Source organism: Ciconia boyciana, chromosome 2 (genome assembly GCF_034638445.1).
Source record: "Ciconia boyciana chromosome 2, ASM3463844v1, whole genome shotgun sequence".
NCBI classification, from domain to species: domain Eukaryota; kingdom Metazoa; phylum Chordata; class Aves; order Ciconiiformes; family Ciconiidae; genus Ciconia; species Ciconia boyciana.
Window position 1 is genome coordinate 78,898,044 of NC_132935.1, and position 11,492 is coordinate 78,909,535.

At 36.0% G+C, this 11,492-nt stretch overlaps 1 protein-coding gene across 4 annotated transcripts in view; it reads left to right on the top strand.

Moving 5' to 3' along the window:
• Positions 1-10,072, top strand: part of MTRR (5-methyltetrahydrofolate-homocysteine methyltransferase reductase) — a 34,475-nt gene extending 24,403 nt beyond the window's left edge. For all 4 annotated transcript variants that reach the window (XM_072853072.1, XM_072853071.1, XM_072853068.1 and 1 more), the window contains 4 exons: positions 2,059-2,177; positions 3,747-3,839; positions 3,926-4,105; positions 5,075-10,072. In XM_072853072.1, the coding sequence (XP_072709173.1) occupies positions 2,059-2,177; positions 3,747-3,839; positions 3,926-4,105; positions 5,075-5,219 (537 nt within the window). In that variant the 3' untranslated portion in view covers positions 5,220-10,072. The remainder of the gene's footprint in view (positions 1-2,058; positions 2,178-3,746; positions 3,840-3,925; positions 4,106-5,074) is intronic.
• The last annotated feature ends 1,420 nt before the right edge of the window (positions 10,073-11,492 follow it).

Genomic DNA, 11,492 nt, shown 5'->3' on the forward strand with positions numbered 1-11,492 from the left:
AACTTCCCATTGCTAAAGGGCCAGAGTTCTTTTCCACCCCACTGTAGTCATAAGCGAGTCTTGGAGGATGTTTTCATGGACTAAAATACCACTGTGCAATTAAATGGTTATGACTGTTAGTGTTGTGGGAGAGAGGCACTTGGTCACTTCTAGGAAAGAGTGGCAGATAATAGGGGAGAAATTGTAAAACTCGCTTCTTGTCAGGTCTCGCACAGTTTGCAAAGGCCAAGTTATTGAATATGACACGGGACAGTCGTCTGTGGTATTTCTGATGTGCATCAAAGATGGTTTGGCATGGTGGGTATTATTAGGAGAAGGTACTTTTTTTTTTTTTTGCCTCTTTTCCTTTTGTGGCAGAGAATCAATGTAATTAATAGGTCTCAAAGTTATTGGGTGTGAGCTAATTATTAAAAATTTGGAATCCTACTATATAATTAATATGACAAAAGAACTATTTGCCAGTCTAATCTAGATTTGATTTAAAAAAATGGAAACAAGCATAGAATTTTGTTACAAGAAAACTGTGCCAATAATTCAAGATGTTGGTCCGGCAAAACAGAAGGAAAACCCATACAAGTTATCTTAATTTTTTAAAACTAACTGAAAAGACAAAACGATCAATATGTGCATCATATATCTTATTCCAGTATTCACATCTGCTCTTTATTTAAAATATAATTGATTTGCAGTATATTAAAGATCAAACATGAAAAAGAGGTGGAGTTGAAAAAAAAAAAGTATTATTACAAAATGAGTCTGAATAAAGTTCAGAACTATTTGCATCTGCTGTGCAAGCTAGAATTCAGCATAGATAAATGTGCAGCAATACACGTAGATTGCAGAAATATGTGGAATACCAATACAAAATAGGTGAGTGTGATCTTACGCAAAAATACCTTAGATTAATTGAAGACACTTTACGGTATAAATGTGTTTACTATTTGCAGTATTTTTTAAAGGAATGACCAGTTTTGAATCATTAATAGGTAAAATAGCCTCCTAACTCAAGTGTGGTTTGAAGTAGTAAGTATAACAGAAATACAAATATTGCCCCCCACCAGCAAGAATTATAATATTTTTTATCGTCATGAAAACAGAAAAATAATCCTGTTTAACGTTGTTGTATCTGTAGTGAATTAAATGATAAGAAATGAGTAGTGCTAAACCACTCAGGTTTACAGAACAAAGTTTAAATAACTTGGTCTAGTGCTTCACTCCTTCCTTAAACTTGAAAGTAAATTCAAATCCTTTCAATATGCAAAATAAATGGGATGTTTGCTTATGACTTTAATGGATGAAGCTCTGCTATAGCTGCTATTGAGTCTTGAATAATCTTTTAAAGAATTGAAAATAGTCATGTCTCATTTTCTGTGCATTATGTTAGCCAGACCTCAGAGAATAGTTCTGAAGCTCCTATAAAATTATATTTAGACTTCCTTTCAGACACAGATGTGAAGATCAGAATTAAAGTTTATCAGTGGAATGATATAAACCATTTTCCAAGACCTTTGAGCAGTTATCTGCCTCCCCTCACCCATATGCATTTTTGGAGATCATGTAAAACTTCTATGAAAATTAAGAAAGCAAGCTCAGTATCAATAGGCTTCAATTCACTATAAACAAATCCTTACCTCCACTGGAATATTTTTAGATGTCCACAATGTAAAAAAAGGTTGAGTTGCTTATAATAGCGATAAACTAGCTTTACTTCCCTTTGAGTACCAACACCAAACTTCCCATGAATTCTGTAACAGTATTCCCCAAATTTATGGTGCAGTCAACTTTCATATTCAGAAACTCATGTTTGTGTGGTTTTCCCTAGTTGTCCTCCAGATGGATTAATAGGTTTCTAAATATGGTGTGGTTTTTTTTCAGAAACTTATGTGAAATTTTATTCTAAATGTCTGTGTGGCATTAAAAATAAACTCTGAAGCTCAGGATTTGGAAGGGTATGTGGACAGATACAATATGTAAATATCCTGAAAGTTCTAAAAATTTCATGGTATTTTCACTGCTTAAGAATATTCTTCAGTTGTATTCTATCTAATTTCATTTTAGATATCTATTTTTGCTCGTCCAAACAATACTTTCCACTTACCTGCAGACCCATCTGTCCCGTTCATGATGGTTGGTCCAGGAACAGGAATTTCACCATTTATTGGTTTCCTACAACATAGGTATGTACCAAGTTGTTACTTGGAAAGCAGCCTTTTTATGTTGAAGAAAATACAGCCTCAGATTTTGAGTACAAATGCAGTTAATCTTTTTTTTTTCTTTTTTTTTTCTTCTTTTTACTTTTATAACAGTATGCTGATTAGAAACAGTCTTATTAATTTTAAACAAGCAGTGCTTGTGTATTTATTTGGTTTTCAAATGAGTAAATCTTACCCTTTCATCTGACTATTTAATATCCATAGTGGATATATGAAGAATTGGGTGAATTGCAGAAACAGTAATAAGAAATTAAATCCTTTATCTGTGTGTTGCTAGTGGAAGTCCTGTAAGAAGTTGGTAGTTTTTAGAAACAGTGTTGATTGGCTTGACTTTGGTATTCAAAATCCATTTCCTTCGGAAGTGGCATCTATATTAAAAGCCTTGGCATGATGAATGTCAAGTTTTCTCCCACATTGCCTTATTTCTGTGTGTTTACACATTTTGATGGTTTAAGATGAGGAGCTTGGCACCTGAACCCTCAATTGGGCAGTAGTCTTGGGTTTTGTGGTTTGTATTTGAGGGAAGGTAGATCCCTTTTTTTCGCCTCCAACTCCAGCAGAGTAATTTTGCAAAGCAAAGAGTTGCTTGTTCAAAAAGTGACAGATATCACATCACCAAGAATATGTAAAAACGTGATCATTTGGAGGAAAAGAAGAACGGGAAGTGTGGAATATTTGGGTGGGAATGGTTGCAAGTTTTATAGGTAACAAACACATATCATTCCTATGTGACTCATTAGTTCCAGCAAGATAATGGAGTTTCTTGCATCCTGTAACAATTATTTTGAAACCATTTTATTTGAGAGAAAAGTGAAATTTTGACATGGTGTTTCTGACTCCATGCTTCCGCTTTAACCAAATCATTATGTACAATCCTTACTCCTTAATTTTAACTCCCAAATATATCTTTATCTCTCAGAAGTATTTTGCATTTTATTTTAAAGGATTCATAGCATTTCATAAGCATTTGATCAATGATAAATGAAATCTCTGTCTCAAAATGTAACTAGAAAGTTGCAGCTAAAACCCCTCTAAAGTAATATCTTCAGCATTATTTCAAGAAAATACAATAACTCTTCTGATTATGTGGTACTAAATAGATTGTTATTCATAAAGTCTAGCAGGTTTCTACAGCTAAATGGAAAGCATGCTAAAACTGCTTTGTGCGGAGTTTTCCCAGGTGTTTTTACAGGGCTTCCAATGAAGGATAAAGGGTAGTGATCTCCTTATTCAGCAGTCACGATTGTTTTCTGAGATGTTTGGAAGTGTCAGTCTTGACTATTCCGATATGAAAGTGTGGCAAAAAAAGAAAACCAACCCTTTGAAGTTGATTGATTTTGAGCTGGGCCAAAAGTGAGTAGTCAAGAAAATCAAAGGAGGAGGGTTTGACTGTGATTTACCTTAAGTCATTTCACGTTTCTGCCAATCCAGAGGTTTATTAAAGCACTACTTTAAATGAGAATTAGGTTATAGATGTTTTAGATTCTGCACTTGATAAAACAGGATTGGAAATTTTTTTTTTTGTCTGTTTAGGCAAAAGCTTAGAGAAGATCATACAGACTGGGAATTTGGAGAGACATGGCTGTTTTTTGGTTGTCGGCATCAGGATCGAGACTATTTGTTCAAGCAAGTTCACTATTTAGCGTTTATTTTGTATTCATGAGGGAATGCTTATCTCTGAGCCACTACTAACAGTTTTTATTGCCTTTCAGAGATGAGCTCAGATGTTTTCTTGAAAATGGCACATTAACTCATCTTAAGGTTTGTTTCTCAAGAGACTCTTCAACTGCAGAAGTAGCCCCGCCTAAATACGTGCAAGATGTCATTAGGCTTTATGCTAAGGAAGTTGCCAGAGTCCTGCTGAAAGAAAGAGGTTACTTCTATGTATGTGGGTGAGTAGAGTGGAGATGGACTGTCTCAGAAAGGGAACAGAGTTAGCAGAAGTTTGAGGCTTTAGAAAGACTTAGAGCTGTCTGAGAGAAAGGACCAACATGATGCTGAAAGAGCCTTCCTGGAATGCTAGAATTTCATCATTATGTCCATTTTTTCCAATACACTCTTGAAAGTATAGCTTGTGACCACACAGTTCCACTGGTTGCTTTAGTCACTTAGTATTTCTTTTACTTTTTTAGCACTCAGTTAAGCTGCAGGAGGTTTCAAGCTAATAGATTTCTCTTGAGAAAATGAGATATTTGAATACATGTGATGATAAACTTCACAGCTGTGAGATTGCAGCAGTCTTCTGCTGTGTTCCAGGCTTGGGTGGGCCAGAATGCTAAAGCTCTGTAATAGTAATATATTTTACAGTGGGAATTTTTATTTGTGGATGATAACTTACCTGGAGGTTTAAAATGTTTAGGAAGTTTGATAAATGGGCAAACTGTTTGAATATAGAGCCCAATGTCAATACGTTCTCCTGCAAGTATAAATGTCAGCCATTTGTATTAAAAATAGCATTATTAATAAGTGAGGGTTGTTTTTTTGTTTATTTGTTTTTTATATTGGAACCATATGGTGATATAATAATAAAAAATACTTCAGCAGTTCCAATTCTTCCTAAAAGGAAACAATTATTCTGTGACAGCTCAACTAGGGTTCCAAGCTTTTTTTCTTCTAAATCACAGCGTGCTGAAAACTTTGTAATGTTTGATTGACAGAAACCCTCGTTTACTGTCAGTGCTCAGCTACATGAAAACTCAGTGAGAATCTTGCCATACAATATACAAGCTATATTTTTGTTTGGGATTTTTTTTAATGCCTCTTTTCCAATATTATCCTGCCTCTGAAGCTATTGATAAAAGGAAAAATACATTATTATGCATTCTCCTTCTGTTGTTTTTTGTTTGTTTGTTTGTTTTCAGAGATAAGAAGCACATGGCTGATGGTGTAAGTGATGCTGTAGCAGACATTTTAAGCATGGAAATGGAAGTTGACAGATTGGAAGCAATGAAAATCCTGGCCATGCTTCGAGAAGCAAAACGATATTTGCAGGATGTTTGGAGCTAAATATTTAGCTTTTCCTCTGCCTTTGTAACACAAAAGATTTCATTTCACACATATGCTTTTGACTAAAAGTTATTGTCAAAAGTGCTGTCTGTAGTCACCCAAATCTTAACTTTCTCTATTGACCTTTCAAGCAGAAATATGAAACCTTTTAAATGACAACAAACCAGGCTGCCTTTTGAAGTGTGTGGTTTTTTAACCATGTTAAAAATGGACTGTCTCAGTGCCTTGATTCTCTTATTTTAAGATTGGTTTAATGTAGAAAGTAAAAACTTCTGCACTTGTACAATTGTATGTTTACATTACATCATACATTTTTTCCTATAATGTATACATAAAGAAGCTACAGAGTAAATATGTTACACACTGATCTATGCGTCATCAAATACATTAATGAGTTGCCAAGATTTATTTGAACGCTTCCTAGATACTTTGTGAGACTATTTGTATTTTTCCAGCTTGCACAATGACAGTAACTGCCAAAAGGAATGAATGTTCAGAAAGTTGCACAGAAGGGTTACTGCAGAATTTCAATTCTGAAGTTTTCTTTAAATACTTAGCTTTTTCATTCCATCATTACATCATATCTCAAAGTTTTGCTACACTCCAAGCTAATCCTTATTAGATTTTCCTGCATAATTCTTTTGAAATTATTTTCATTCCTGTCTTTAAAATGTTTGTGGTTTAATTTATGAGCAAACTCACCAGTTGGGTTGAATTTGGTTGCTGGAGAAATATTGCTTGGTAAATACTTTCTCAGATTACTAAACTAATTTTTTTTAAGTTGAAGACATAGTAAAATATGGTGTTTTGAAAGCAGTTGCCCTTACATATGACAATCCACTGCAAAAATCAAGCTGTTGAAAGCAAATAATTGAAGTATCTGGTCTTCTTTCTAACAAGGGCCATTTGGAGTGCAAATAGGTGGAAGAGTAAAAGTGTAAGTCATTCATGCTTCTCTTCAGATCCCTCCTCTCTTCCCTCTGCTTTTTCTAACTTCTAAACGTCCATGTTGTCTTCTTGGTTCCTTGTCATACTTAGATCTTTAAAGATAAACACAAAGTATGAGAGAATATTTTAGACAAATCATTGTTTATTTCCTGGGGAGAATTCTTGGGGTTTTTTGCCTTATGCATAATCAGAACCACATCACTTATTCCAAGTCTTGTGGTTGTCTAGTGATTATTAGTTAATCAGTAGGTAAATAAAGAAAAAATATGGAAAAAATATGAGGATCGGTTAGAAAAAAATCATGTGTTTGAAGAAGAAACATTCTAGTGAAGTGCCTGGAATTAAGGTTTTGATATAACCTGTGTAATGATTATTTAAATATCCTTGGAAGTGATCAACTAAAATTTTGTGCAGAAATTCTTCAGGAGAGCGGTTATATCAATCACTTTCAAGTAATCTCTACAAAAAAAGCTCCATAGGGAGAGATGGCTTACAGTAATTGCAAACAGTGCATTTTTTGATCTTTGGCACGTAAGAAGGAAAGAAGTGCTTCTTTTTGAACAGTACTCCAATTTTAAACTTTAAAGGAGATGACTAAGGTGATATAAGCATCAACATTTTGCATCAGCCAATCACCTTTTTATGTTTTTAAAAATTATTAATAAAAGAAAAAGCTACCAGTATTACAATAGTAAAGATAAATCATTAACTACCTTCTGTTAACTGGAGTTTGTTTGGAAATAGCACTTATTATATCATGTGTGTTCTCAGGATTTATGATTTTCAGTGCCACTTGGAAATTCTTGGAGATTACAGAGAAAACAATGTTTTTCTGACTGCAAGTTGCAGCTTTTCCCAGATCTCTTACAGGTATTCATTTTTGTGTTACTTAAATATCACAATACAGAAGTTGTGATGACCATTTTAATAATCCTACAGGTAATAGCATAGCACCTTTTGGGATATTAACTGTTGAGTGTCCTTTTCTGACTGTGTGTATTGCATGTGACAGGGTCTGATATACAACTGGTATCCATGCATTTCCCCTCTCCTGTTATCAATTCTCTACAAAACTAAAATACTTGGATTATTTAGTAATGTAGTGGTAAGTCCATAGTGAAGCACATGAGCTTTATTATTATCTCTTAGAACAACAAAAAATAGTTGCAGCTTGCTCTTAAATTTATGACTGCATGGTGCAAAGCCCAAAGTTCAAACAAACTAAAATAACCTCAACAAACACCACCATGTGTAACCTGAAGGAAGTATTTTTGCGTTCACATTCAGTGACACTGAACCAGTAGGAAAGGCAGGGAGGAAAGGACCTCTGAGATACAGGAATCATGGAGATGGAGAAGGCTTGCAATAAGAACTGTATGTTTTTCTTAATTAATTGTGTCTCTGTATAATTGGATAGTGCTGATTTATGACTCCTCCTCAGTGTGTCTTTTAGAAAAGCATACAGGGGTGGATTTTACTATATCTCCTAAAGCTAGGCAGGGGATTTTTTTAACATCTTTTAGTTTCCTTTCATTAGAGAAATACTGTGTATGTGCTTTTCCTTGTAATTCCAAAATTAGTTACAGAATTCCTTTGTCATTTAAAATAAATAGTGACGGTTGTGTGCTGTTGCTGTCTCTTATATTTGAGAGGCTTACAGTCTTTATACTGGTAACAAGGACCGGTTGTTATGCTAAAGCTGTTGTTCCAGAGAAGCATTAATGGTGAAGCATTCCTTATGGCCTGTGTTCTTATCAGTCTTTGAATGTTATGCTGAATTTGTGAAATAGGGTTGATGTTACAATTTCTCTTTTAATCCACAGTTTCAAAAGAGGGTTTACTTTTCAAATTACTAAACTCATGCCATTTTTTTTTCAGCTTGCTGCTTCTAAATTCAAGCTGACTTTACTGCACCTGGAAGCAGAAGTAGTATTTCCATGTTTCTTGCACCTCTATTTCCTCTCCCTTTCCTTCCCCCTTCTCTCCCAAGTTTTCAGGAAATCTAGGATATTGGTAGAAGTAGGATGAATATGACTTTTTAGCAGTCTCTGAAGATACCGAGCATCTTCGGAAGTTTCTTCTGAAAAATGACGAGGCCACATGAGAGAAATGGCAAAATCACAGAACATGACTAGTGTGTCAATTTAAGGATTGAACTTAGCTACTGAATGGCACCTTAGGTGTTGAATGGCACAGGGATGGAGGGTGCGGGGGAGGTTACTGGAAGTAAAAGTCCCAAGTTAATTAAGTCTCAAAATAAAATAAGCTTGTGGAATAAGGCAGGGGCTGTGTTGCAAACCATATAGTTTGTAGGCAATTTGAAAATATGGAAATAGCTTTTTCCCTCTTTCACCGTTTCAAGTTATCAGCAACCATGATTTGGAGATGAATCTGACAGCTTTTTACCCAAAATGAAATGTTCTGTTCTAAGAAAACTTAGATCACTGAGCTGAAACATTTTGAGGGGTTCTGCAAACATTGGTTTATTTGTTAAAAATGACTTGGCCTCTGTAAATGCTTTTGTTCCGCCCAATTTTGTGAGTAGGATAGGAAAAGACTTTAAAACAAACAAACAAAAAAAGAAAACACGCAAAAAAACCCCCTTGGCTGATTAACTTTGCTTTTTACCTCAAAGGAACAATGTCACGTTGTGTGCTGTGCTTGTTGAACCTGTTTCATACATAAGCCTTATCCTATTTTTGATTGCTCCTGGGGAATGTGTAGTGTATGCTGTCTGCTTCTTTCCTTTGGAAGTTAAGCCCCAAGGCCACAGTTCTTGGCTTAACTGCATTCCAGTTTTACTTTGGAACTAGAAATGGGGAAAAGAGTATTAGCTTAAGAGAAAGTGAGACTAGTAAGTCTTATCAGTAATGTAATTAGGAATCATAACTCCCTTTCTGTCTTTGGTTGGTTGCTTCTGTTATTCTGTCTGAGCACTTGTCAGCTGTGTACACGATCCTAACAGCTATTACTCTGCACAGCTCTTAGATAAACTTACCTTCATTTTATACAAAGGGAAACCCAGGCAAGGAGAGGCTACTGAATTGCCCAAAGTAAAGAAGGAGATGAACAGAGACTTGAGCTGCTGTTTCTCCAAGTGCCATGCTACTGATTACCTCATAGATCCATCTTTCTCATGCATTTCCTCAATTATTGCACTGTCTGATATCACAGAAAATCTCGTTACTTTCCAAAAACGCAGAGGTGTTTTTTAATAATAAGTTTGAGTAACTTGTGTACAGGATGGAAAATCTAAGCCTCAGACTTTGTGGGAAGGGGTGGGTCCCGCTGCGCTCTGCACAAATTCCATCCTGGGACCGGTGTGCCAGATGTGCCGGCAATGGGTGCGTGAGGGTACCTGTGTCGGTGTGGGATTGTCGGTGAGTTATCAAGCCGGACTTATTCAGATCAGGGCCTGATACAGGCAGGCATATATGTGTATACCAGGGAATGTTCTTGCCATTGAATTTCGTCCCTGAAAGAATGCACTTTAAAATGTATTTTAAAATAAAAACTGCAAGCTTATATTTGCCAAAACTTAGTGCTTGGGGGTTTTTTTAATGTTTCATCACCTGGCATTTAGTGCATCCAGTGTAACTGAAGGTGAGGCCACATGTGGGAACGTGCATGTTTTTCTACATGTGAAACCACACACAGATTTTGTAGCAGAGGTCTCGTGCCTGCTCCCGCCTGCCCCAGTTTCACAAATGATTGCACATATATATAGGGCTCAGCAGAAGTTCAGTAAAGTCAGGAGCCGTTTCTTACTCCTGTGACATCCTTTTTACTCTCCAGCTACTCCTAGTGTAGCTGTATGGCTGGTGATTAACACATTAGCTGCTACCACCATCTCTTCAAGCCACTATGAGGTGGTTAGTTAAAATGCCTTTTTTTTTTTTTTTTTTTTTTGCTCTGCCTATGCCAGTCACGCCGGGTGTCTCGGTGACCAGCGTCAGATGTGGCAGTACCTCTTGTGCCCTTGTGCAGATTCCAGGCTGGAGGTCTCTGAAGCCCAGGTACCACTTAGCTTGTGCTCGGGAACATGGTGAAATCATGTTGTGGGGTTTTGATTGTTTGTTTGCTTGGTCTTTTGACAAGGTATATTTTTTATTGTTCCCGTTGGCTGCATTCACTGTTATGTGTTAGCTTCAGATATGTCCTGCTCTTAGGGAGACTCATGGGACAGAAGGATTTTTCTCTTCCTTACCCAACAGAAATACCCATGCAGCAGGATATTTCTTCTGGTGGAAGCGTCTTCCTCACTTGGCCCTTCATTCTTCTGTAATTATTTTAATGTATTTTTCTTGTGCTTTCAGATTATTTTTTTTAATAGAGCCCAGCAGTGATAATTAGTTTCTATTAAGGCTTTTAAGAGCATTTACCAGGCAGGTTATACTGTTCAGTTTTTATCCAGCTTGTAAGATACGATCAAGACAGTAAAAGTGTTACTCTTCTAATACATTCAATGGAAAAAAAATTCCATTTCTGCTTGTTAGATGTTCTTCAGTTTCCTACTTGTCTTTGAGGTCATTCATATTGCTGCATAGGGCAGAAGATGCGTGGAATGCTGTAGCCGGTGGCATCTGTGCACGTTTTATGTGGACTCTTCCATTAACCAGTGTCTCACTGTGCTGTTAGTTATTGTAAATATTCTGAAAATCCTACCTTTTTTGAAACCATTCCTGAATGTTATGCAAGTACTTCTCCAGCAGTTATATTTTATGTTGCCTAATAGCAGTTACTGTTAGTAGACAAAGATGTGTTGTCACGTAAACCATACGGAAAATGTACACTGCATGTTTTATCTAAATGTTACCGTGTAGCCTTACCACTTCCCAGATGATAGTATTTCTGTGCTGTTGAGGACAGAAATATTTTGTCAGATTCCGTGCTTGGATAAAGTAGTGTTCATGGCGGATATGATATCAGATGCCTATACCTGAAGACTTTGTGCTTTTTAAAAAGCACACAACTTTGTCAACACCATGCCATAGATAATTTCAAATGTATCTGACTCGCAAATCCTCTGCTTGAATGGACGAATTCAGCTGCAGCTGTATGTTGTGCTAAATTCCACTTCAATAACCATTTATATTCAGTCCATTATTCTGGAGGAGATTTTTTTTTTTTTAAAGAAGAATAAAAGAACACTTATAGCAAGCAGATGTGAAATGACCTGCCTGAGGCTCAACTTTGAGCTTTATGGTTCCCAGGAAGTCATATGCTTGCAACTTTTATTTTCTAGAATGTAAATATGGATATTCTCATTGCATATTTATGCATTTAGCAGTTTGATATGTTGATGGCCTTGCACAACCAATTTAT